Below are 27,606 nucleotides of genomic sequence, written 5' to 3'. Positions count from 1 at the left end.
GGGGAGAAAGAGAGAAAATGAGAGATTAAATTAAAATATATAGTGTTTAAGTGTACAGTAAGCATTCTCATTGCACGCTCACCATTAGCATTGATTCCCATGACATCCATCGAATCGGTAATGGAGGACGTCCTTCGACACGGAAGTAATCCGCCGCATATGCGCTCCGTCCGCTTCCCAAATCAGATACTTTAACCGTGCATCCGCGACACACTATACAATTCCTGGAAAACATTAAAAAATATTCTCTTAATTTCGGTGAAGCGCCTTTCTCATCTCACACATGCGTGACATATCGCGAAATATTTCCATCTCGCGAATTTTGGGCTGAAAAACAATAGAATTATTTTTTTGATCAAATTAACACTTCCATTCTTTTTATTAACGCTGGCCATGAGATCTCTGCTAACTGTACAACTATGCAATATTCTATTGGTTTGTATCGAGTATACGGCTAAATGAATATGTGTTTGTGCGTTCTATTTTTTATATTCTGCACGTGGCAGCCGTATCAAAAACAAACAGAGTAGTTTATCGAAATATCGTACGAGCATAACTAAACGCTAGTTTTTCAGTTTATGATTTTTTCTTGTACTGCAGTTGGAAATAGATTTTAAATTGTTTAAAATTTTTCATTTTAATTTGTTTTTTAGTTCAATTCTCTGTATAGTTATAAATATATTCCGGCCTTTTAATACAATACGCATTTACGAGACAAAGACGCAGCATAAAACAGATTATGAAATAATCGAGGAAGATAAAACAGACGATACTTTGCAATAATTAGAGAACAAACTCTTCAATAATTAACAGATAAATTTTCTTCGTAAAATACGGTGGCTGTGGACGACTGATGCGCAAAATCGCTTCTTGGAAGCTCTCGCATTTAAGCGGCTCACCGGTAGGTTCGTTGCGAGCATGTCGAAAACGGCGGTCGTTCCAAGTTTCGCGCTGATTTGCGCGTAAACCTCGTCGTTTAGCGCGCTCCGCGGCAAAGGGGTGATTCGTGGGGCAACGAGGGAATGGTTTAGTAGCTGCCACGACGCTTTTATTTTACGCGCACCGGTGGATACTTTCACCCCCGTTGTCAACGTCTGCGTCTGCTCTGCCTGATTTGCCGGCAAGTTTTTTTCTACTTTTGGCACCGTAAAAATCTTGCTCGTCAACGTTTTTTCACTCCCTTCCGGGAATTCAAGTGCAATCATGCTCTTTCACGATTTTTTTGAATCACTCCGAAATCGCGCGGATCTATATGTATTATGCTAGCTCATATATAATTTCGTACGCATGATACATCTACAAAAGTTAATGAAAATTACAAAAGACATTAAATATCTATACAAAATTACGAGGAATCTCGTAGTGTTCTAAAAAAGTATAACGTATATAAATATTTGGATTTATGTGACGCGAATAACAAATCGATTTATCATTTTGGACTCATTATTCTTCACTTCGTTCCCGTTCTGCCATTAGCATAATTCTCACATACGGTAACCATACCACTTACTTCCTAATAGTGGAACTATTCGCCAGTTGCCGCATTCGCCGCTAGAATTTAGCCCTGAACCCAATTCTATAAATCACGAATAAATTTCATCCCTTTCGTCTAGCTTCTTGTACCCCTCGCTACTGTCTGCGACAACGATCGCGCCACGGGGCATGATAATTAAGGTTTACGATTAGAGTTAATAATTCGAACACACGGCCGAAACCCTTCCGGCCGTGCCTATCTCATTCCCTCCTGCTTTTAATAGCTCTACGATATTGGTTGTCGTGCCGCGCTGCCGGCGCTGCCGGCGCTGTCGGGTTTCAAGAGTTTCCAAATCGCGTGGAGGGTGGAAAAGCACGGTCTAGGGGCAAGTGGAATCCGTTACGTATAGGGAAGGGGAATGAGACGATAAAACAATCGGCCGCTGTAATAAAGCAATCCCGTCGTAATGCCCAGAGGCATGCTCTCGTACGCTTACAAAAAGATCGAATAGAGTATGCATTTGTTTGTTTGTTTGTTTGTCCGATGCATGAAACGATTCCGTCTAGCGATCATTGCGAATCACTGCAGACAAATTAAAGCGTTCGTCTGGAAACGAAATTAAGATTGGAGAAATTCAATGGATTTCCAAACAAATGCTGTACAGCTATGTTACGATCGAACGTATTATTTCGATTTATCTCGTAATTATTTTAAATTAAATATATATAATTATAATCACAAATATGGATTCAAGGAACATTGTATGATGTTTATCAATTTTCATTAATTAAAAAATTCGATTTTTTAATTAATGAAAATTAAAAACAAATATATAAAAATGTTAATAAATTATAAAATATCAAAAATCTGATTGTTTCATCACGTTCGAAAATTTTAAGAAATCATCTCTCTTACATTCGTTGTAATAGAAAAAAAAAGGAATTGGCTAGTTCATCGAGGACATCATTTCATAGTCTGCATTCTGCTCTCGTTATAAGCTTGTCAGAAGGAAAGGAAAATTGACGGATACTCTCTGCGGTGCATGTATTTAGTTTCGCTTTCAAGACTGGGAACCCAATAATATGGCAAACAACAGCTCGTTCATTAATGAGCAAGCAACTCTCAAAGCAACTTATGCATGGGAAACAGTGCACGCTTACCTTGTGGCGAGATCCCGATGTACGAAGTCCATTTCCTCAAGATACTTCATGCCGGATGCTATTTGCGTGGCCATGTAAACCAATGTGCCGAAACTGCAACATGAAGAACGGGGGGGTCGGTTACGTCGTGAAGTTTACTTGGAGAAACTCGTCAGTATACATAAAGGCGTTTGTAGCAAGCAACGCCACAAACAGCGGACACTCGACCGTACCAACTCAGTCGAGCAATTTTTGATGGAAGTAAAATAAGATATTCCTGTTACTTAAACTAATTTACAAAGTAAATCAAGGAGTCTAAATTAACTTGTCGTGTTCTCTTCCTTATATAAACAGACATTTTATCTTTCATAACTAGAAATGGTAAATTATTATAATAAAAAATACCTTTTTCATACTGGTAATAAGTAATACAGTATATATTCAATCAGTCTATATAAAGATTTATGTAACACTTCCACTTGTCCATTTTGTAGCAAAAGAGATTGAAGGATATTAAGCTTCTTTACGTTTGTACATATACATATAGTATGTACCCGTCTTGTGTTTCTGTATTATTCCTATTTCCAGCAGAATTGAATTTGAAAATCAGGCAAAGTGCGACAAACGTACGTTAGTTACGATCGAGCGTTAGCTCGCATTCGTTGGCATTCTCTGAGGACGACGGTAGTTGGGTACTACGTTTTTACTATTTACGCTTGTGGGATGCAAACCATTTACGGTCGAAACGGCTCTGCGTGCTATTTCTGCGAGAGGTACGCCGATAGAGTCGTTTCGACTGGTAGCATGTCGTCCTACGCTTAACGCTGTTGCGACATAAACGTGGGTATATACATGTATGAAACGATAGTAATAATATGTAAAAGGATTGCAAGGAAAATCCATATTTGATTCGTTAATACGTCAATATATTCTTGTCTTATTGGCCGAATAAACGTTTGCTTCGAAAATTGGAGTGTTAGAGCTGCATACATTATAATACGAAAGTAATTCCTGAATCGAAACAGCGTCATACATCTCGCAATATTGGCCTTATTTAAATTAATAATAATTTTCAGTTGTTTTTTCTTTAGCTGAAAATATCGATAATTATATATATTATGTATATTATTGTTTTACGATACGAAACGGCGTGAATGTTAATTACATAAATTGGATTTAATTCCCGTATGCAGTCCAGTTGAGGGAAACAGGAGGCGCATTCTCAATACGTACGACGTGTTTAATATCGCGCAATATCTGTGTAAAAATTTTCCGGGCGACTCAGCGTCGCGATTCTTAAAGCTTCATTTGCGACGTCGGCGAAATGCAATTCGGTTACCGGCGTAGAAAGCGGCCGTACTGAAAGCTCGGTCCTGGATATTGGATTCGCTCGTGCGACAAACTGACTGCAGTTAAAACGGCGGACTCGCGAAAATAAATGAACACGATTTCGTTTATGAACGACAGTACATATGTCGGCAATTTAATTAACCACTTCGGGGAATACTGCTGCAGGTAGGTGTGGCAGTTAAGCGCAAGTTGCTCAAATGCGACAGTATAATGAAGTTGCACCTACGTCGCGTGATCCGCGCAAACGATTGGATCTTTTTTTTTTGGATCTAATTTCTTTCGGTCTCTCGAAAAATTAAATTGTTGAAAATACAACTTGTATATTATTGTAATAAACATCAGTTCTGTTTCGCGTCTTAATGATGCGTAACGTGCATAGCGTTAAGAATTACGAAAAAAAACAAATTCGTATTAATTTGTAAACGATGAGATTAGAAAACGCAACGGTGACATTATACCGTTGTTTTGCGACAGCGAAATAGTAAATGGCGCTATTTGCATTGCATAGGCACGAATGATTGAATATTCCCGTACATCAATATTTTCCGCGGCACTCGATGGGAACAAAGCGCGATCCTCCGACGGCGACTGCTTCATCTCGCGCGAAAGCTGAAAACGATCGCGCGGGAAAACACGCTTCGCCGACACCTGTCACGAGCACCGATGATCCTCTCCGTCGCTCACCTCTCATTTTCAGCCGATTTCTCGTATTTCGAGTACTTTCCGCATAGTCCTGGTCATCGTGCGTTTTCACGCGCCCTCCGGACTGATTGGAACTGACGTTCTTCGCGGCGACAGAATAAAACAAAAATTTGCACGGTCGCATTCGACCCGCGGGAGGCCTATTGCTCGAATGCCTATCATCGTGCATTTATAACAACGTAAAAGGTAATCATTTCGCACACGGGAATTACTTTTCGTACGTTTGACGTTTTCGTGTGATATTGTAGCAGCTTCTCGCGTCAGAAATCTCGATAAACCACTTAATAATTATGTAATGTGACGACACGACAATCTTGATATTTTTGTTACTTTAAATGGATTTAGTCAATTAATAGACACAAAATCGCGTATCAATTCGCGTTGTTAATTAATTAAGTAGATTTATTTTATTAGTTTTAATTAAATGGATTTATTATCTGTCGATAAAACGTGAAAAAGTGATGCGCCTATATAATATAGACGCAACAACTTACGCGGAAGTACGGCGATCGCGTATCAACGTGAAATTTGGGGCACATCAAAATATGGTTCATTGATTTTATGTCAAAATGGTGATGATCACATAATTGCGTATCTATTTCGGATGATATGTTATTTACTTCGAGTGTCGCAATGCCGATTGGCAGTGTGCATTAAAGCGGACATCGATAATGTATCGCTTTTAAAATGATACGATGGTACCGATGTTACAAATTATTCCGCGGCCGTAGTATCAAATTTGTGTTCATTAAATTATGTTAATTACTCGAATAACGACCATGTCCGGGATACATATGCATTTTTCGTCAATGTACCGCGCCGGCTATGTGTGAATCGAATTCCCCAACGATCTCTTAAAAACGTAATGGCGCGTATTTATCAATGACCAAGGACTGTAATGAAGTAGTACCCCTCGATTTAAAGCACACGTTAACATCTAAAGTGTGATGTGCAATGATCACCGATATATCATCAATAAATAAATAAATAAATATATATATATTTTATTTATTTATTTATTTATTTATTTATTTATTTATTTATTTATTTATTTATATTTATATATATAAATATATATATATAAATTTTACATAGAATATTATGCACACATGATCTTCGCGCTTAAATGCTTAACCCTCTACCCGGAACACCCAATTTTTGATCTTTGATCATTTGGAATGGGATAATTCGGAACACAATTTGAGTAAAAAAAAAAAACAACAAACAAATTGAATATATCTCAAAAACGTTAAGAACAAAATTGTGAATAAGTTACGTTCCATCAGTCTTCCATTCTAGTAAACAATCAAATAACGAAAAATATATATCTGAAAACTTGAACCTTAGCAGTCATAATGACCGATATTCCGGGCAGAAGGTTAAAAATTAACAATATACAATTAAATAGCGGAAATTAAAGTTTTAAGTAAAGAAAAGTATCGTGTTTATCATACCTAAGTGTCTTGGCCGTGTGCAGGTTCGAAGTTTCGGCGATGTGACTCTGCAGATATTGATTCAAATCCCCGTACTCGCCGTTTTCCAATACGATGCACATGGGATCGTTCTCGAGGCTGGCACCGAGTAGCCGCGCGACATTTCGATCGGCGAGTCGTACCAGTCTCTTTGCCTCCTGTTGAAATTCTATCCTGGAAAACACATGGAGAGCATCCGGAAGTAATATCTTTATAGGTGCCCGCGGTACCACGGCCGTGAGTATTGAATACGGACGTGGATATATACACTCGAGGTATATAATGCAGATATTCCGTTTCGGTATCGCTCGCTTGTCTCTCAGAAGTTTTCGTTGTCTCGCGAGAAAGAAAGAACAGTGGGACGGGAAGGGAGCGAGCGGGAAAAGCGATACAAAAGTGCCAAGGGTAACAGAGAAACTTTTACCCACAGGATTATAGCGCGAGTCACGAATAAGGACAACCGCGAATAAAGACCGCGACTATTGTGCTACACATGTGAGTAAATTTCGGTGAGATGCAGAACATAATATAAACCGCCGAATAGCTTCGACAAGGACTCAATAGACTGAAAATAGAAACCTATATCCCTTTGAATTTTTTTTTTTAACATAAAATCATCTCCTCATTTTATCATCTCAATGGAAAATTATAGTAGCGATTAACGAGCCAATTTATTATTTTATAGCTGAATAAACAATTTTCTGACCGTAAAAAGTGACCATTTTATAGACATTACGGCACAAGATAATTTTTAGTAATTCCATGATATCTGCGAAATTATAAAAAAAATTTGCATTTTTATTGACTTGAACGCATTTGCATAGTCGAGCGCGCTTTCATTTAGAGAAGTAAACACGAATATATTTCAAATAAATGCGATGTATTATAATATTGAGTTTCGTTGATGAGATACGCATTTGGTCGGTCACTGTGCTTTATACATCATATTAATTTTTGGGAAATATTTTAAAAACCATCAGTATATCTTTTCCATATAGAATACGCGTGTGTATAACGCGCGACATAAAATTACTTAATTGAAAATGTCAACGCGGAAAATAAAATTCCTTTTTGCATCGGGGAAATTCAATCGTCAGACGACGAGATGTAATAGGATCAAAAAACGAAAATCTATCAGGCAGATTGGATTGATAGACTTTTTTCGGAATGCTGTAGCCAACGGAAAGAAGAGCGTGGAAAAGAATAAAGGCCACCGAGAACGATTGCGCTCTAACATGAGTTGCATCCATTTCGCGCGACAACACGGGTTTCGCGGGGCTTTTCCCAGCCCCGGCAAAATGTGTTTTGCAGACAATGCCATCCGTGATCCTGTCTGCGGGGGGATCATCCTTTCGCTACTGCGACGACAGCGCGTCGTCGGGCCAGTGAATCCGGCACGACGCGCTCCGCTGCCCGTACCTATCTCTATCGGCCTATTCCGAGGGAAAATCGCAATCGTCCGACGAACAAAACGTTGTTATAGCGGCATCGCGAATGCAATAAAAGGATGTCTTTTATTGGCTGATCTAGTGCTCATGGTTGTGAGCTGCGAGTACCTTCGTTCACGCGTGGATTCTAGATTTTTCTGAAGTGTGTCCCTTATAGAAACAAATCCGTTTCGAGACGAATCGGATCGCGTGCGGTATATTGCGTATTACACGTAATTACGTACGACGCGTAATACGAGGTATTATACTCGCTGCAATTTGTAATTTTTATTCATTGTATTTTATATATTCATTATAGAGCGCGTGGAATAATTATTTTCTTCATACAATATTATCCAATTAAACATATTGCGCGAGTATCGTTCTTCTGTAATCAGTGGTTAGTGATTTTCAAATATTTCACTGAAAAAGCCCGGGATGGGGGCACGTACAGCGCATACGCGCTGATTCGCTAAGTAGGTCGTAATGGTGGATTTAGACGCGCCCGCGGCGGGGACGGGGATTTCGAAAATTGGGAAACATAAATAACATTCAGGATAAACAAGTTTATTGACGAATATTTCATATTGCCGATCGCTGAATTGCACCGGCCCCCGCAGAAAGGCGCTTTGAATACAGAATAGTACTTTTACGTTTCCAATTTTCTAAAGGCGGGAGAACCCTCTCCGTCGCATTATGAAAAATTATATTGACGCGGACATGCGCGTGCGAGCACGGACAAGTTATTCGATTACATGCCAATCATCGATCGCTTAAAGCCCTTCCGCATTATCCGGCCGCATCTACTTAATGCGCGTAGCGTGTCATTACATTCGGAATCACTTTGCGCCGCGTTATTGAATTACGCCGTTAGCGCGGCACTCTATAATCTATTGGAATAATTTTCTATCCTCCTCGTATATACGTATTGCTTTCGCTTTCCGCTTTTATTTGCCGTAAGAGCAGTTATCTCTCCCGAGGCTCCAAAGCTTCGTATACAAAATATATGGTTTGTCCAAAAGTCCGTGTATTATACTTTAACTCTTTCCGCATTATCCAAATGCCAAGTGATTTAATTAATACGTCGATGCAATATTGACAGTGATTGCTAAAATTCAATGGACGGAAATTTCACGCTATCGTATAACGTTAATATTAAATATTAAATATTATTATGTCAAAATATTTAACAGGATACAAGAGCAGAATATATAAAAAGACAGAATTTTTCATTATAAAATAAATAATATATATACGATATTAAATAAAAATTCTAGAATCACTTATTATTTGCGACTGCAGCTGATGTTTTTCAATTGCTGAAGAAACAATTATTCTCTTTAAAAAAATAAAATATTCAATATCCAGAACTTGTTATTATATACATTTATGTAAATCGAGAAAAATTCAATCAATGCGAAATTTCACGCTATCGCATAACGTTATATTAAATATTATCTTTCAAGATGTTTATCAAGAATAAAATAAAAAAATAAAATTTTTCATTAAAAAATAAATAATATATCAAATTAAAAATTTTAGAATGTGTCAATTATCATTTGCGATTGATGTTTTTCAATTCTCAAGAGCCGATTGTTCTCCTTAAAAGATAAAGTATTTAATATTCGTATCTTATTTTCATATAAGTGGAAAGAAATTGACACATGGGACTCTTACCTAAGAGCGTCAGAAGATCCTGGTTTTAAGGATTTAACAATAACTAGATCGCTGGAGGTATTTCTGAAGACCTCATCGTACCCAGGAAACCTGTCGACCTCGCAGAGATGAACATCGCCGAAGTATCCGCAGCCGAGGTTTTCAACAATGTTGAGTTTTTCTCGTGGAAAATCAAGGACACACTCGGGCATTTCCTCCTCTTCCTCCGTGAGCATATCCTCCGGACTGTAGCTGGTTATACTGCTGGAGGCTTTCGCACTCATTGGCGGTGGCGTACTTGCTGTCGGCGAGGGTGGCAGTGGTGGTAGAGGACTCTGTGATGGCACACACATGCGCGAATTCAAAATTAGGTCTTCTCGAATTAATATAGTGTAATATCAATGTGAATATGTCGAAGCAAATAGTTGTAAGTAAATATTTATATTTTTAGTCGCTGAACGAAATCATTTGAAAAATATGGAAGAAGTATAATATCGCGATATGAATGAAATAAATATTTCTTCCTTTTCACATGAAGGAAAATATACTTTGATAAATATTTAAATAAAAGATAATATCGATTCATAATCATGATGGACCTTTTTCAATACAATTCTGCTTCCCTCGTAAATTAATCAAATCTGATAATGTAATCAAACAGAAATACACATGTACGCTTCCCGTGATAGAACTACTGTAATCAATAACCACGCCCTTTACATTATCGCTCTATAATCTGTGTATGCCCACGAAAGATGTTTTCTTCGCGGTAGTTATGATTGATAGTGCCCCGTTGTTTCCTCGTTTTTCGGTCATTAATCCTCATAATTCACAGGATGAAGTATTTTGCGTCGTGCATATTGTATAGAGAAAACAACTCCGGTTGAAAACGAGATTAAGTCGGAGTCGATATGCACAATACGATGATACGTCAAAAAATATTTTTTATTCTGCATATAATTATTATAGGTTTACAAATAGAAATATTTCAGTATTGTAAAGAGATTATTTATCAATAATATATAGTGGCTTTAAGTAATCTTCATGAAAAAAAAAGGTACATATACTTTACTCGATACTTGTGTGAGCAATATTTCTTGAAACAATTTCACGTTGCGCGGTAGCGGAGATATTACATGTATATTGGAACTATCTCAGAGCGTAGAAAGCGAAAATTGAAAAGTCAAGCGGTATAATATTCGAATTAACCTCGCTCGATTTACATAAGCCCCAGTGGCCGGTTTTACAAGGTTGCCTCCCTTTCGGCGATCGTGACGGAGATCCGACGGTCACGAGACGGGTGGCGTTTGACACAGTTTCAGCGCTCGAAGTACCCCGCGTTAATGCTAGAGGAGGGCTTAATCGTGCGCGGATCGCATGTCTACCGTACATTTTTGCGACTCACCTTACAGATCTCCGTACTGGCGTAATACTTTTCCGGCGGGGGCGGTATGGGCGGCGGGTTAGACGGATATTCTTGGACCGCCGGAATTGGCCTGGCAAGATTGATCGTCGAGTTAAGCAGGAGCGGAATAACCGGCTGCACCTCGTTGATCCCTGTCCGAGCGGCACGGCGCGAGAGCGGAAAAGAATCAAGAAATTCGACAAAGTTAAAAAAATATATAATCACGGCTGGTCGTCGACGAGAGGAATTGCCGCCTGCAACACCTTCCCGTTTCTCTCGGCGCGTCTACGAGTTTCCAAGTTTCGGGGGATCGTTACCATTTTTTAACGAGAACTCCGTGCAGCGCCGCGAAACTCCAACGTCATCCGGCGCTGCAGCGAATGAAGTTCTTCCGGAAACTCGGAGGCGACGAGAAAGAGAATGTCTATTTCAATTTATTACGATATTGCCATTTCCTATATATACCAACGTTCGTCTTGCGCAGGCTCGCCGGTGCGGCAACGGCGTAATTGTGACATTTGCGGACTCGCAAAATTAGTGCGACCTGTCGATGAGTCACAGCGTGCTGTTTCCGATAGTTAATTAATCAAAGACCTCAGTCTAATTCGATTAAACAAGGTCGCGCGACGCGACAAACAGTCTCTCTGCGGACTGCGGCTCCCGCTGTGTCCAGCAAGCTGTGCCAACTACGAGACGCAACGGAATAGTTTGTCGACTATTCCAACTACGTCGTGCGGCCGCGGCAAAACCAGGCGCAGAGATTCGAAACCTCGGGCTTGACCGTCACTCGGGACAGCCTGTTAGAATTCCCGCGATAACACGAAACTATCCATGTCGAGACGGGGCGAAGTCAGTGAATACGGAAATGGAAACGTCTTTGATAAAATTGAACGTAACCGGGAATGCCGATCAACTTTTGATATCGTCGTTGTTTGAAGACAATAAATTAACTTCTTAAAAGACATTTATAACGGCAAATTATCGATGAAATGGATCGAAAGTATGATAGAGGAAGAAATAAGAACTTGTATAAAAATTAAAAGTAAACACAGAGAAATACTAAAAAATATAATAATAAAAAAAAGTAATAAAAGGAAAGAACAAAAATGGAAACGTTTGCATTACTGACGAAATTAGCGGATTTTAAAAGTTGAACGTTTCAGCATTCGAAAGAACATCGGTTCGATACAAGTTGCAACGGTTGCGTTTTAAGGAAACAATCGAACTCTTGCAACAATTAGAATTAAAAGAAATCTTTGGGCACTTGTGCGTATTCGTGCAGCGTTTTATCAATACTTTAACTACCGTAATCCCGGTTGAAAGTGAACCAAATAACGATCCCGAGCTGGGATCGACGCGAACGGAAATGCTTGAGCGCATGACTTTTAACGTTGGTACCAACCGGTGTAATCCGTGACGGTTTTGTGTAATTGCGGCGTCGTCGTGCTGTAGGTGGCTGGATGGTACTGCGCCGGAAGCGGGGGGCAAATTGGTCCCTTGTCCTCGCCCTCCTCCGGCACGGAGACCTGTGGCCGAATATCGAGCGTTATCATTAATGCGCCTGACATTTATGCACACGCCGACCGTGTATATCGCGCGGTAAAAGCGATACACCGTCGGTTATCCTCTCCTATTTTCCATCTCTCCCTCGCGGCCTTCCTGCTCTCTCACTTTCCTCCAGAATATTCATAGCCGACGAAACGAGGAGACACAGCGCGAGGGGGGGAGGGGGAGGATCCCCCGACGGGGGTTGGCGTGGGCGCGCCTGGTTATTGTGTGCCGAAGCGGCGAAAACCCCGTTGGCCTACTGACTTGTTATGTATTGCCGATTGCGTAATTTTATTTTACGGCACTCGGCACACGCTATCGTGGAGAGACCCGTGGAAGGTAGCGCAAGCTTGTTTTCGTTACCGATAGAAGGAATAATTTCGGAATGGCTCCCTTGCCATTCACGAAGTTCCATAAACTTATTCCCCTCCCCCTCCTCCTGCGCCACTATGTCGTTCGTTTCGAGATAATTTAAATTTAAATATTATACGGGTTTTCTTGTTCCTCATTTCTCGTGTTAATTCTAAAAATCGCTAATGTACCTTCTCCATGAATAGCTCTCGTCTGCAATACGTTAATTTTATCTCAGGAAGGCAGCCAGTATAATGTGAAGCAGGTTAGTTTGCAGATAAGAACAAAATCTCTTTCTATTATAGCTTGATATATTGATATATCAGGTTTTCGCATAAGAAATTCGGTTTTACGGCCAGGCGAGAGAATGGTTAAAGGGAGATAGATCGAATGCAACGAAGACTCGGCACGTCTCAAGTATCTCTATGCAGAAACCACGACATCGGTATTAACGACAACGTGTTCTCGCCGCCCGTAAGTTGCATTTGCGTTTCTCCATTAACGGGATTCGTCATGGCGGCGCGCTTTCATCTAAAATGCGACGGTAAAACCGCGCGGGTGCCCACCCGTAAAGCTCTTATCTCGCGTCACTTCCTCCCCGACGCCTTTATCTTGCTTCGCAAACCGTGCGAAAGTACACGAGGGTCTGGACGATCGAGCCTGACATGCCACCTCCAGGAAATTAGCAGTTTTATTATAACAAACAATCTAGGGTGCCGCCGACGTCGGGCGGGAGAGAGGGGGGAGGGGGGGAAGGAGGAGGTGTTTACGTCGCGGCTCCTCGTCACTTTTCTTTGCACGATAAGACAACTCGCGAGGGATCGTAGGAACACGACACAGGCATGCCGTATGTGTGTGTGTGTGTGTGTGTGTGTGTGTGCGCGCGCGCTGTGTGACTCGCGATATAATATCCATTGATTTTTGCGTTGCTCGAGGCCGTGAGTGCCGAGGCTGACTTGCGAGGACGTAGGGGCGGGTGTTAATTTCCGTTTAGGGAGCGTTAGAGGGTGCCAGACTGGTGAGATGCTGCGGCGCGGCCGTTAAGATAAGATAACCACTTAACCATCGGGATTCTACGCGAATCTCACTACTCTCGCCCTCTTTTGCACTGTCTCGCCGGCGTATACATACACACGTGCACACATGCACGCCGGGATGTTACACACCATCCCCGCCGCTTCTATCTTTCCCGATCGCTCGCGTTTCTACCACGAGGGCTCGCTTCCTGCCGCGACGGCCTTAACCATCTAACATCTCTTTCTCCATTAGAGCTATCTGAAGTCCTGTCGCGACTTCCCACGCTCTTATGGTCGGGCATTCAAAGCGATGTCGACAGCTCGTTCTCCTCGCTGATCGGACGCCGAAACGGTCGCGACGCCTGCGATGGCGGTTTGGAAGTATTATTGTTGACCAAGAGATAGCAATCCAGTTTACGGAACGGCCTTGCTTATCGTCGTGCAAATAGTCCGCAAATCGCATAACAGCGACGTGATTCCTGATACGGCAAAAGGGGTTCAGTTCAAATGTAAAATCGTAGCTGCTAACGCGGTAATTGTGGTCTGGATCGATATTTTAATTATATAGACGTGAATGCGCGATTGAAAACTGTTGCGCGACTCTTGACATTAACGGGATAATGAAAAGTTTATTTCTGAATCGTCGGTCTAGCGTGAGATCTTGTTTGTACGTCACACGTGTCCAACAAGGGAGAAGAGAGACGCGACAGGCAACTATTAAGAATTATTAATACACAAAGTTATGAAAGCCATCGTTAACAAGCTGGCGATATCTAGAACAGCCTGAAATAACTCGCTTATTTTTAATGATAGAAAATAACGTTTCCAAAAATAAAACAGCTTGGTATCGGATAATTTATTCATTGTTTTTTTTTCCATATTATCTAATTTAACCAAACTCAAGAAAACACATTTGTACAGAGCTCACGGCTGTATAGTATTTTTAAAAGCACAAGCTACGTATATTTAAATGGCGCTCAGAAAATTTTTCAAGATCGTATAATGATATATTAATGATCATTACGATAAGAGATTACGAAGAGAAGGTCAAGCTATTTAGGAAGATAGATTTTTATTGACTTTGCGATTCGCGCACAGAATCTCTCCGTGCATTGTCGACCCGACCACGCGAAATAATACAGCGCCTTCTCCTTTCACGTGTGGTAGGTATATCAATCGGGCGTACAAAAGGACCCCACGAATCCATGTATCCGCGATTCCTTTCCGAACACGTTTGACCGTGGAACGGTTTTATCAGTATCAGTCCGGCATCGTTCTGACGTCGAGAAAGGGCAGGGAGACGATATCTTTTCTTTATAAGTTTGGTATTCGGAGTGGAGTATCCGTCTGGTGAAATAAATTACGGGCGCTATAGGTGTGCAGCGAGAGAGCTTACGTGCACACGTTTCGCGGGATTTATCGAAGTGGCGTATTTGTTTAGAGATATTGCGTGTTTGCCCGCATACTAATCGCATATCGAGTTTAACCGCGATTACGAGATCGGCAAACGATAGCATCGAATAATCTCTTAACGAGGCGGCTAAATTAAAGGTGCGTTTGAATTGAGTGGATTATTATCGTGGATAATTTACATGTACCGATTCCTGTCAATTTCCTCCTTTTACGCGCATGACACGAAATGTGAAAGCTGATTTCAGGAGAAGAAAAACAACGCTTGTGCCTTATTCGTTCTATCACACACATACACACACGTGATCTGTGCGATACGCGTAGGTACACGTTTAAAAAAATGCAAAATTTTATCACGCAAAAAAAGGTGCGTATAACAAACTGCTGAAAACTGAAATTTTCTGATGCGCGTAATACATTTTATGTATTTATATTTATACGCAACGGTGCTCGCTATTTGTGCTACTTTTTTTTTTACATTCGTTTGCGAGCCATGCTAATCTGAGAAAAATGTTAATGCAGCCGCCGGAAATACAAACAGTGGATGCGAAAGGAGCGGTGCTGGGCGTAGAGACGGAAACGAGAATCGAAATCCTAAAACAGGTTACCCTTCCTCCTCTCCCCCCCCCATCCTTCCGACAAAATCCGTGAAGTGCCAGGCGAAAAGATTTCGAGCACAAAACGATCCTCCATTAATTAGCACCGGAGTGCTTTTTGCCATTTTCATTACCATGAGTACATCTTCGCCTCTTTTCCGCAAAGGCTGCGCGACCCGCCCCAGCTGTTTGCACATTTCCCAACTCTGTCCGAAAAGTGTCTCCCGCGCATTTCACTTGTTTCATGTTTTTTTATTAATTTTTCACGTCACTGACCTGCTTTTAATTAACGCATTCCCGTCTTCTTTCTACTTTGGCATATTCTGTTGTTGCAAAACGCGTTTCCATGCCCCTTGTGTGTGTGTGTGTGTGTGTGTGTGTGTGTGTGTGTGTGTGTGTGTGTGTGTGTGTGTGTGTGTGTGTGTGGATATTGTTATAATTATTATACCCAAAGAGTTTTAGCATTTTCAACTTGCAGCAACGCGCTTTTTAAACTTTCAAATAAATTTACGACAATTCTGAAATGTCTACACAAAAGAGCCGTTTCTTGTCCCTTTTTTTTTGACTTTTGATTAAACGCGTCGTCAGTCTTTTTCAACAATTTAACAGATAATTTTTCAAACTGTGGAACCGTGCGCAGCGCGCGCACACACACACACACACACACACACGTACATACATTCCATACTCGCGGTTAGGATTACAGCGCACGAAAATCAGAGAGTTTGTTGCTTTAAATTAAAATAATCTGTTTTCAGTCGACTGTCTCTCGTATTGCCCTCCCCTTCACCCCTCCCCTTCCCACGAGTTAAACCCGGTAATCGCATTACCACTTACTTTTGTGCAAAGTCCTTCCTCTAGCTCCTACCCGTCGCGCTCTTTTCGCACAAATACAAATACACACACACGTACACACACGTACACACACACACAACACACGCACACACACGCACACACACACACACACACACACACACACACACACACACACACACACACACACACACACACACACACACACACACACACACACACACACACACACACACACACACGCACGACACACGTACACACGCACACACGCACACACGCACACACACGCACATACACATCATACACGAAATACACATACGTGAATGCACGTTCGCAGAGCTGCATCACAGTCAGAGAGCTGTGCCACATTCGATAATAATAAATTCTATGGATTGAATAAAATCACGCGCGTGTCTGTTATTGTTTGTCCGATACGTTTTGCGCATAACGCAATATGATTCACGCACGTGCCCTTAAGGCAATGTCGTAAACGGGTTTATTTATTGCAACGCACTGATATGTAGATAATTCAATATAATTTGATTTGCTAATTGCTGAAGAATAGCTTGACCTGTAACGCGTGGATGGACGCGTTTACGTAAATTAAATAATACCGCGCAATGAAATCTGGAACAAGAATTTGCTGCATCGTAAATTCCCGGATAAGAGGGGAGGAGGGAGGGGAAAAAAAGCACAACACTTCGCGGGGCTTTAAGCGATATACTATCCCACGGAGTTTCCCTCCGACGCTTTAAAGCAGACCGATGGAGTTGGCGTGTCAAAAAAAAGCGAGTCCTCCATCATATTCGTTCTAAATGGGATCAGACAGATCGATATGGTGTCATCCACGAAACAAAGTTTAGTTTTCATAGTTCATGTTGCTCGATAAATTGTCGGGGTCTTGTGTCCTATAAATGGTCTTCCTGACTACGCCGGATAGAAGGAGAGAGAGAGAGAGGAAGAGAGAGAGAGAGAGAGAGAGAGAGAGAGAGAGAGAGAGAGAGAGAGGGAAGAGATAAGATAAATTCTACGACGGAATGGATGTTCGAACGCACCAAAATTCGACAAATAAAGACGCTTTGCGCGAAGATCTTCAAGCACAAAATCGATCGATAACAATGAGCTGCAGATGATTAATAAGTTGTAGCCTGCAGTCATAGGCAGATTAATTAATTGAGCACCGGTAGACGGTAATACGGTATTTAACCAACGAGAGCTGGCAATGAATAATTATGCTGAAATAAATTTGCCGTCTATTTAATTAACGGCAGTTCGCGGGAGAAAAACGTCGGTGTTTTCAGCACTGGGCTGAGCACGTTATATCTCGGCTCAACATCTCGTCGGATTGAATCAGGTGTGTACGCGAGCGAAGTGAGGACAAGCGGAAACTGAGTTGTTCCTCCCGACCCGTATTGCTCGATAAATTGACAGCGGTTTCTACCTGGCAGACATAATCTGCCATTCTCTGGAGATCCGACGTGGGTCGCAGGTTGCACGAAGGGCAATAGGGTCATTTCGCGGAGAGGGGGCAAAACGGGGAGGGTGGCTCGCGCGGAGACTTCAAGACGGGACAAGTAGCAGGTGGCTAATGTCGGGAACGTGGAGCAGGCGGATGAGGAGGGCCCGGTGAAGATGGGCAAGGAGAAGAAGGCGTTTGGAGTGTATATGACGCCGCTTAACGGCGAGTGAACGACGAAGATAACGCACGTCTTCTCGACGACGACGACGATGGCGCGGCGGATGGCAATACGGCCATCCCGGCAGCTCTTTTAATTAAGTGGAGTCAGCTCGACTACCGGGTGCACTTCTTCGGCGGCTGGTAAAAACTTAGCCGTGGAAGATATTGGGTTGTCGAAGAATATATCTTGAGTGATGTATGGTAAAGGTAGGATGGAAAGGGGGGGGGGGGAAGGAGAGAAAGAGACTTCGTGCACGTTCGCGCTCGAGGCTTCGCCAAGCAAATTAAAAATATTACGTAAACGTGTTTTGTGCTCTCTTTCGTATTTACAAGCAAAATTGATCGAACGCGATTAATTAATTCCGCACCGCACATATTTGCTGAATATATGAATATTATGTTTACTCCCGCGTATATATCGAAAGTGTGCGATATAAATTATCATTTAAATTATTATTTTCAAATTGTAAACTCTCTCGCGTAGTAATAGAGGACAGTTTGGTAGCGCTCCTTGGATTCCTAGAACTTTCTTTCGCCTCATTTATCACAATTAATAATGAGCCGAATGAAATATTCCGAGTGACTAATTAGTCACCCTGATAGCTAATGTCGCCATCGCGGCTCTTCAATTTATTTCGATAGGTTGTTAGCGTCGTTATTAATTGTCGACTGTCGCTCCGTACGTTTCTCCAGTTGCCTCCGTCCGTGCAAACAGTTAAGTTAGGAAAGCTTCAAGGGTTTGCAAGCTCAACTGTCTGGCACTCATTATTTCTCATCGTTCAGCAAGTCGTTAATTACTGTCTTCCGCTATATCCCGCGAAAAAGGATGGGAAAGCGCTGTCCATTTCTACGAACGAACTTCACTTTGCTATTAATCCGGTTAGAACAACAGTGGCTTGGTAAACATACGCGAAGTTCTCAGAGTTCCTTCTTTTTCTCCGTTCAGCCTCACTTTCTTCGCTCTGCTCCAAGTCGCAAGTATTAACTTTTTGCGTAACATGCTCAATTCTCCTCTAACGTTTTATTCCTCCGTCCTTATTTTCTCGCCTCTCATCCAACGGCACTTTTATCTATAGAGATTACTTACTGCAGAATTCACTTCTTACCTTGTTACCCTGCGCGCTAACCATCACAAATCGTTGGTCTGATTTCGTATACTTAGATAACAGCTAATCAAGTAATGAAAGGCTACGCGTGTGCGCTACCACCCTCGACTTTTCTCTCCTCGCAGTTTTCCCCCTGCGAACGTTCTTCTTCACGATGTTATCTCGAGCGAGCGTGAGAGATTTGATAAATTGATTGATTAATTTTCCACTTTATAAAAGAAAACCGATTTCATGGAGCGAGTCACCATTGCGCATTACTAAAGAGCCGGGTTTAACGTTATAGACCATACATCGTGAAAGTCGTGCAAACTGTCCACCCTGGGAGAGGGCGGTAAACGCAGCGACGTTAATAATTCTTGTTGTTCCGTAGGACAGGAGTCGGAGTGGAATTTACGACAAAGTTAGACATTCCGCGTTAGAACGAGGTGCGAGACGTCTCTTTCGCCGGAAAACGTTTCCAGCGGGTTCTTCCGCTACGATGGAATGCGACGTCAGAGAAAAATAGCGTCGTCTGCACGTGCATTACAAGATATTTCTCCTTATTATTTTTCCTATTTGTTCCTAAGCATTCTATTGTAATGGTGGTGGAGGGGGGGGGGAGGGAAGAATTACGACGTCTGTCGCGCGCATATAATTCGCCTATCGTCGTAATCAAGCCGCTTACTAATTATCCCCACGAGCTTTTCTTTTCACGTAATTATCGTAATTATCGTTATGACTACGCGAAGCAATTAACGCGTACAAATTCCACGGTCGTGTGAAGCTCGGCCGGACGAATGTAAAAGGCTTCACGGATAAGAGGGCATAACGAACAATCTCGCGGAGCGTTCTTTTAATCGTCCTAGCACGATCTCGTTTGCGTCCTCGCCTTAAAAGGAAAATATTTGATCGCCGTATTTTCTCCTCTAGTTACGCGCGCGCTCGTACCTAAACCGATGTACGTAATGGGTAGGTATAAGCTGTTTTGCGCGATTGCTCAAAAGCGCCGTAAAGTGACCTGGAAGCGCAGAGTAAATAGATGTACCTGTTCGGTTTATTAGAGCCAGAGGCGAGACTTCGGTATTAAACTAGGTCGGGAGTTAGGCAAAGAAAAATTGCGACCGGAGAACAAAATCGTCTTGTCATTTACCAAATTATTAGTATCGCGATAATTCGCATCGCTGCGCGCTATCTACTCTTTGACTAGTCTCAATTTTCGTGTGTCTAATGTAAAAAATAGTTTTTTTTGTTATATTTATTATTTTAAAATATCGATAAAACACTAACAGATTGTACCATGCTAGATAAAAAGAAACGCCGTATTACAAAGTCATCTCTCCCGTGATACAATAAATTTACTTGTATTTTACATGATTTAAGAGAAATTGATTTTACTTGAATAAGTTCTAGAGGTTTATATATACATTGAATACATAGACAATCTATAATGACTTAATATTACGGCGGTGCTTAATTATGCGGCAGTTTATAATAACCTTGAGATCACCCTGTTGATCGTAGAAGTTTGACGGTGCGAGAGCAGCTTTGAGCCTACGGTTCCTATAGAAGATGAACATGATCGCCGCGAGCAGCATTACAATTACGGTCGTCAGGATGCCGATAACTAAACCGACGAACTGCCTCGATTCCGGCTCCTTGCTCTTATCTGGAACTGAGAAGGGAGGGTGTCTACATATATATATATATATAAACGATTGGATGTATGTATATGTAGTAAACAGATGCACCCGTCATGTCGGGGATACGGAGGGAATCGATTAGCTCAACGATTAACGGTTACACTGCAAGCTCAGTGATCTTGCACATTGTCACTGGCTTAGACTGCGCTCTACAGATAATTTACATTAATTAATCGCGACATCGATCGTAATTCCTAAGGATTCGAAGCCGATCTCCAGCGTTTAAGCAATTATTTAATGGAATCTTTTTCGGTGCTCTTTTCCTTTTGTTATTTTTCATGTCTCATTTTGCTAAATTTTCTAGTAGCTCTAGTAATTGCATTTTCTGTTTAAAAAAACACACAGTTTTCCAGTTGAGTTCTTCTCAAATAAAGTCTTTCATTAATTGAAAATAATCAGTCTCATTTCGTCTTGTTACAATTGACAAACTTTTATTTAAATAATCGCGGCTGTCATTTCGAATCAAGCAAGTGAAATATCGATCAATGGTAACGACAGCTATTCTGATAACAAAAGAATTTTCCATTAATAATATTTCGAGGCAGCTACAGACAGCTGAACCGCGCGTGTACGTGATAGCGAATTCATCCGCCCATGACGCTTGATGCATCAAGCAACACGACCTATCACCGTAGATAATACCGCCGAGGTAACCTCGCATAATGTACGATGGAACGATAATGATGATTGCGTTCATCACGAAGCTCGTAACTAGATCACGGTTGATCAGTGCCCGGCTGAACAAAAACAATATCCGCTGATGGCTTTCGTAGTCCACCGCAACGGCCTGATCAACGCTTGAGTATTTTATAAATCAATAAACGCGGACAGGAAAACCATCTAATAAGATTTTTTTCTTAATCAAACACGATTGGCACGTTTATGTTCAGAGTTTCGATATTATCAAATGATATCAAAACATTAAATAGTATCTGTATATTTGACTTTTCTTCGGAACGGATATCAAAGTCAATCGATCAATAAATAAAAAAAATTAATTATCCATTAGCGAGAAAGGAAACATTTATCTCAATATTTCTTTATAAGAGAAAACGTAATTCACGCACAGACATCAAAACTAATTACGAGTTATAAACTTTCTTTGATAAACTCTAATAAATTCTTCCCTTCCTCATCTTTCCTTCAAATAAAAATATCAGAAAAACGAGACTTTAATTTTCCGGATAAAGATATATCTGCGACAAAAAATTTCATCTCGCTCTACGCTTTTTTTTAGTTTTCAACATTTCAGTCTCAAAATTGGTTTCTTTCGTAAAACCAATTTTGACACAATGTCATAGAACACCGACAAGAAAGCATAATGTTATTCCTCCCAGTATATCGTTGAACATTTGTTCCATTACTTCGCAGATTATTACCCGCGTTGGCGCTCCATTCGTACCTTTCTGCGCGGTGTAATACGTAATGAGTATTAGGTATACGTCGCGCTTCAAGCGAGAAAACATAAATACCTCGTCCCGCTTTCTTGCGCTTTACCTTGGGCGAATTTAACAAGCGGACACGCAAAGAGCATCAGTTCGCAAGCAATGTATACAAATACAAACATACATTGGACGAGCACGCGAGCTCGAACCTGGCAGCAGTTATGAAGAAATTTCAGCAATTCCGGCATCGTTGCTGTGCGATTGAAAAATTTTGCGCTATGCATAGTGCGAGTCGCGGAGCGTAGAAAACACAAATTAGTTCGTCGCCCATCTTCTAGAATATCGAAATCAATTAGCATTAAAAGTTTCGTTAAGGAATCTTGATCTTTTTAACGGTGTCTCGATGCCGCGTCTCGCTGTCTTAGTCAAAGAGAAAGTTAAAGAATTAATCAGGTTAATTGCGCGGCTTTTGTGAGAATAAAAAAAAAAGGGCAGTCGTTCTATTGGTTAACAAACTCGACGCGGCCAAGGGACAAAAGCGACCGCTCTTTTTCTTCCGTGACGTTTCTTTTGCAGGTAATCGAGGACGTCCCCGGGACTACTCGATGTACTTTTTCGCGCAGTTCTTTCGATCTCACGGGGTTTCCCCAGCCCCGTCGTCACCGTTTTTCCATTAATTGCGGTGTAAGGACGTCGCGTATCAGAAAGAGGATTTCGCTGAAGATGCAAGTTATTGCCTTTTCAATTATAATTATGATTAGAGTCGTGCCGAATGTCAGAAAAAATGTAAATTATCTGCATGTAATATATATATATAATTAGATTCCTTATTATCTTTATTTCACATTTTTAAATATTTCAAATGTGAGTTCATCTGTATTCGTTTTTATAAGCTAAACTTATTAATGTGTTTTTATATTTTAAATGTGAATTCGTCTGCATTTGTTTTTATTATAGCTATACTTAATCTTTTTTTCGATTTTTTTCATTAAATTCATTAAATTTTTAATAATATCGTTAAAAAACTAGTCAACTTTGTATTCGTTTATGAAATCTCTTCACGATGTGAGTGCATATTATGTGAATATTCAAATTACCATTTTTCTATATTAGTAAATCGCTAGCGATCTTCGCGTAATGATCCTTTTTTCCGACATACAATTCTTTCGTGATATATCGAGTTCATTGTTATAAAACTTGACAAGAGAAAAAAGCTCGGTGAAAAGAGCGTCAATTACGCGGAAAATTATGAACGTAGCTTACCGGAGTAACAATGGAAAAATCGGACGGTAGACTTACAGGTGTTATCTTTGCTTTCCTCCTTATTAAAAGTAGCCTTCACTTCGTCTCTCTGCAGTGGACCCTCGTTATTTTGATAGGGGCTGCCGGTCGCCAGTACAATGGCGCTCTTGTTCTTCGCCTCCTCGTCCTCGGTATTGTTCCATTCGGAGATAACTGTGCATTCAGGATTAGAACTAATGAAATCCACCCTCGTCAAGCGTCGTATTAAATATTCAGGCGCAAAAAAAACGTCTATACGTATCGTACAGTGAGAAAAGCATTGTTGGGACTAATTGAATTAATTAATAACTTGATAAATTTTACGCTGTAACATCATTGATAATACATGACTGATATGCTAGTTATTAGAAACGAATCTGGTTTTTGGCATCGTACAGAGAGAAATCAGTACAGAGAGAAACATGCCTCGAAAATGAGTTAAATGTCATGCATTTTCTTTCGACAATTTCATCGGATTGTGCAAATGTCCTTTGTGGCCACGGTATATGGACATAGAATTTCATTTGTATGCGGAATAGTTTTCTACGACATCGATCGTTTGAAAACGAACAAATATCGCGACCAGAATTTAATTCGTGTCACACGCAGCTGGAATTTCCCGTTAGGCAAACTGAAAATTAGTGCCGCGGCAGTTTATCGACTAATGGACACCAGAAAATATTCCAATTTTCGAGCAGTTAGACGCGATTCGTACGCGCGATTTATAAAAAGGAAAATTAATCGAAATGGGCCGCGAACTGCCGACTCTCGTCGCAGCTTTCGCGCGATGCGGTTCGCTCGGTGGAAAACTCGATGCCGGTGCCAAAGGGGTGAACAGGCGGACGGATGGGGGAGGGAGGGGACGATATATATTTTCGTATCGATGACGCGGCTCAACGAAGCGTTTGTGCGACGTGAATACGAGTTATGTGGTATACAGGTGACGAGGAACATTGGTCGCCTCTGGGCCGGTCGGTCCAACTTATCGCTCGCAGTCGAGGACGGGGAGCACCGGAGTACGTCGAATGATTAACGACATACCCACTCCCGCGGTCGGCCCGGTGCAACGAAGCGACATGGAACTTTCGAAAGCTTGCATTACCTGCAGAGACCGGCAGCCTAAGTTCCGTCTCGGATCGTTTGAGACAGATTAAAAGAAATATTGGTGATCGATATACGATACCGCCGTTGTTGGATTAAGCTAGTCATTGGATAAGTTGCCGTAACAGTTGCGTTTTGCCGCTGCGGAACCGCAGGATCGACCTTGTTGACCAAACTCGGAACACTATATCGGGAACACCAGTCTCACGGTGCTACGAAATACTGCATTGTCCAAGCGACATCGCATTGCGATGAGAAACGCGCTTTTAATTCCTAGAAAGAGTTTACAAACTCTTTTTTGCTCCTAAAAGTTATAGCAAACAGAAGAGATTACAGTTTTGATTCTAACTGTTTGCGTTTGTATTTAAAGAACTTAAAGGCTCTCTTAAATAAGCTGTAGTGTAGTAGTCGTAATAGCTTTACAAACTCATAAATGTTTAATAAAGTTTCTTATACAATTCTAATTCAGAGCGTTTCTCGATAGCATCGCTGTTATACATTAATATTTCTTGCTCCGTGATATTTTCCGCGTATGGATTACCCTCGATCTATATAGGGATTCGAGTTATTTTCTATCCGAGCAAACAAAACTATTGTTTTGAGAACAGCAATGAATAGAAAAGTGTCATATATTGAGAACAATTAGTAATCAATACATTGTTCTTGTCGTGTGTGTAAAGCACCCCAACAATAAAATCCCATAGTTCTGATTAGAGTTGCCGCTTCATTTTGAAGAGACGAAGAGTTCCCTATATAGTTTTTATAACAAGAGTTCTACTTAATAACAATTTTTAATTTAAATTTAAAAAATGGATTGCTAACTTCTTATCAAAATTTACGATCGAATAGTTTTGAGCGGCTTGTTATAAACTATAAGGAAACTCTTCGTCTCTTCAAAATAAAGCAGGAACTCTAATCAGAACGATATGGAATTTTATTGTTGGAGTGCTAACTTCACACATGCTAACTTTTACATACGCGTTCTTGCCCGTGAATTCGTAAAGAAGATATTCTACTTCGGAAAATATTGACAACACATTGTTGCACAATAAACATACATAACGCATATTAGAAATTTACCGAAAGAAATATTACATTGTACGTTTTAAAAAAGAATTTCAATTTTCAAAAAACGTGCAAGTTTTATGTACCGTTTGATATGGTGACAAAGAAAATCACTCGCTTCAACGTTACGCTGCCGAAGTTATCTTTCTCGTGAAAGGAAAGAACACAGCGCACTGAGAGAATGATTAACGACGGCTTCGCTCGTCTAGCTCGTGCAACATTCCGGCTTTTCGAGACAAAACTTTTTGAGAGTATATATTCGAATGTGTGTGTGTGTGTGTGTGTGTGTATGTGTATGGCAAGTAAGTTTCGTTTCCGGTCCGCGACCACGTGCTCTCATTCGCACAACGTGCCGTGGATACTTCTGCTTTTTGCTTTCCGCGGTGCTTTAAAGTCGAGCAAACAACACAACGTAGGACTAAACGATTTCAGAAACTTTAAATGTTTCACACTCTGTCTTTTTGTTTGGAATACGATACTATTGTCCGCGCAATTCCGACGGTAAATATATGTAACTGCGAAAGATATTTTCCTTTAGAGAGCACATTATACTTATTTTGTTAAGCTCTATAAAGGAAAGAAGTAAATAATAAAAAAATAAAATAAAAAGAAAATAATAAAAAAAAGAAGTTTATTCTTAAATTTATAAGCAGCAAAACTGTATTCACATGTATTGAATAATAATAGTTGAATAATAAAAAAGTAAAGTTTCGGTTTTCATTTCCATGGCGTTTCTTAAGTATTTCTTCTTGTTATGTACTTCCTCAATCGATATTGGTTTCTATTAAGCACTTTTTTATGTCCATATTCTCCAAATCGGCGAGACTCTGTGCAAAACGTGTTTATCTTATATCAGTTTTATAGTTGTACGTATCTATCGCGCACATTTTTCTTGAAACTATACGCTATACCGTCGGAATAATTTTTCTCTTCGGGACGATTTTCTTTCTATACCACCTGCAGTATTACCGTGTTCATATCTTCGACGAAAGTATGTCACTTAAAATTGGAAATCGCGTCGAATCGCGCGCCCGTGATAAGACGCGCTTCGAAACTGTTCTAGTTCTATAGATTTCAATTTTCTGGACCGCCTACTTTGATCTTCCGTTTAACTAAAAGTGCGTCTATAAATGCGAGGAAGGTTAAAGGAGGAGGGGGAGGGGGGAGGGGGGTTAAAGGGCGAATCCTCCAGACGATGCTTTAGCTTCGCTATTACTCTCGATCGTTCCGACGCGACGCTATAGGGGAACACGCGCGCGAGTGTTACCGAAAGTAACAGCCAGGAGATAAATTTCGACTGTGCGCGCGCGTGGGACGGCACGGAGAGGTGGGGAAAACGGTGAAAATCGATCTTTCGCTTACCTGATTCGAAGATTACCTCGCTGAGCATGATCCACCGCGCGGCGAAGTAGAGCTGCAACTTCAGGAAGCGGCCGGCGCGCGAGTGCAGCTTTATGGTGACCTCGCGCGCCTGCTCGAGCACCTGATCGGGTATGTAAGAGAAATGGACAGGTTCGCCGGTAAACTGGTTGCCACCTGTGCCGAGGTAGACCTTCGCGTACGAGAAAACCTGCGGGGCAGAGCACAGAGATTTCACGTGCAGTGTATATAGTACGTGCAGCGAGCACCTTTACGGGAATGGAATCAGGCGGATTGGACGACGCCCCGGAATGAGGTGGAAACAGTCGCGCGTGATCGTATCGCTTCTTCGCTCCGAGGATGTCGTAAGACGAACGTTCATATCGCTCGTAAAGTCGAATTAGATCGGACGTATATATGAAGTATTGTTATACAGTAGCCGTGGAAGTACGCCATGCTCGTAATTCGTTTTTAGAGAGATAAGCCGCGCGGATGGAAATAATTCGGCGAGAGAGCACGACATTGAGAAATCCCGCTATCGGATGAAGGTATACTAAGCTCGCGAACAGACGGCATGACGCAACGGGGGCGCG

At 41.2% G+C, this 27,606-nt stretch overlaps 1 protein-coding gene across 1 annotated transcript in view; it reads right to left on the bottom strand.

Moving 5' to 3' along the window:
• The window catches only part of LOC105452618 (discoidin domain-containing receptor 2-like), a 76,528-nt gene that overhangs the window by 5,588 nt on the left and 43,334 nt on the right, over nt 1-27,606 (bottom strand). The window contains exons 7-15 of the mRNA XM_011693893.1: nt 27,017-27,224; nt 23,507-23,662; nt 20,619-20,794; nt 12,028-12,151; nt 10,626-10,777; nt 9,242-9,555; nt 6,120-6,311; nt 2,635-2,727; nt 83-224 (exon numbers count right to left, since the gene is read on the bottom strand). Coding sequence (XP_011692195.1) covers nt 83-224; nt 2,635-2,727; nt 6,120-6,311; nt 9,242-9,555; nt 10,626-10,777; nt 12,028-12,151; nt 20,619-20,794; nt 23,507-23,662; nt 27,017-27,224 — 1,557 coding nt within the window. The remainder of the gene's footprint in view (nt 1-82; nt 225-2,634; nt 2,728-6,119; nt 6,312-9,241; nt 9,556-10,625; nt 10,778-12,027; nt 12,152-20,618; nt 20,795-23,506; nt 23,663-27,016; nt 27,225-27,606) is intronic.

This window comes from Wasmannia auropunctata, unplaced genomic scaffold (genome assembly GCF_000956235.1).
Source record: "Wasmannia auropunctata unplaced genomic scaffold, wasmannia.A_1.0 LD336027.1, whole genome shotgun sequence".
Classification (NCBI taxonomy): Eukaryota; Metazoa; Arthropoda; class Insecta; order Hymenoptera; family Formicidae; genus Wasmannia; species Wasmannia auropunctata.
Note: the sequence above shows the minus strand (reverse complement) of the source record. Positions and strands in the feature narration are given on the sequence as shown.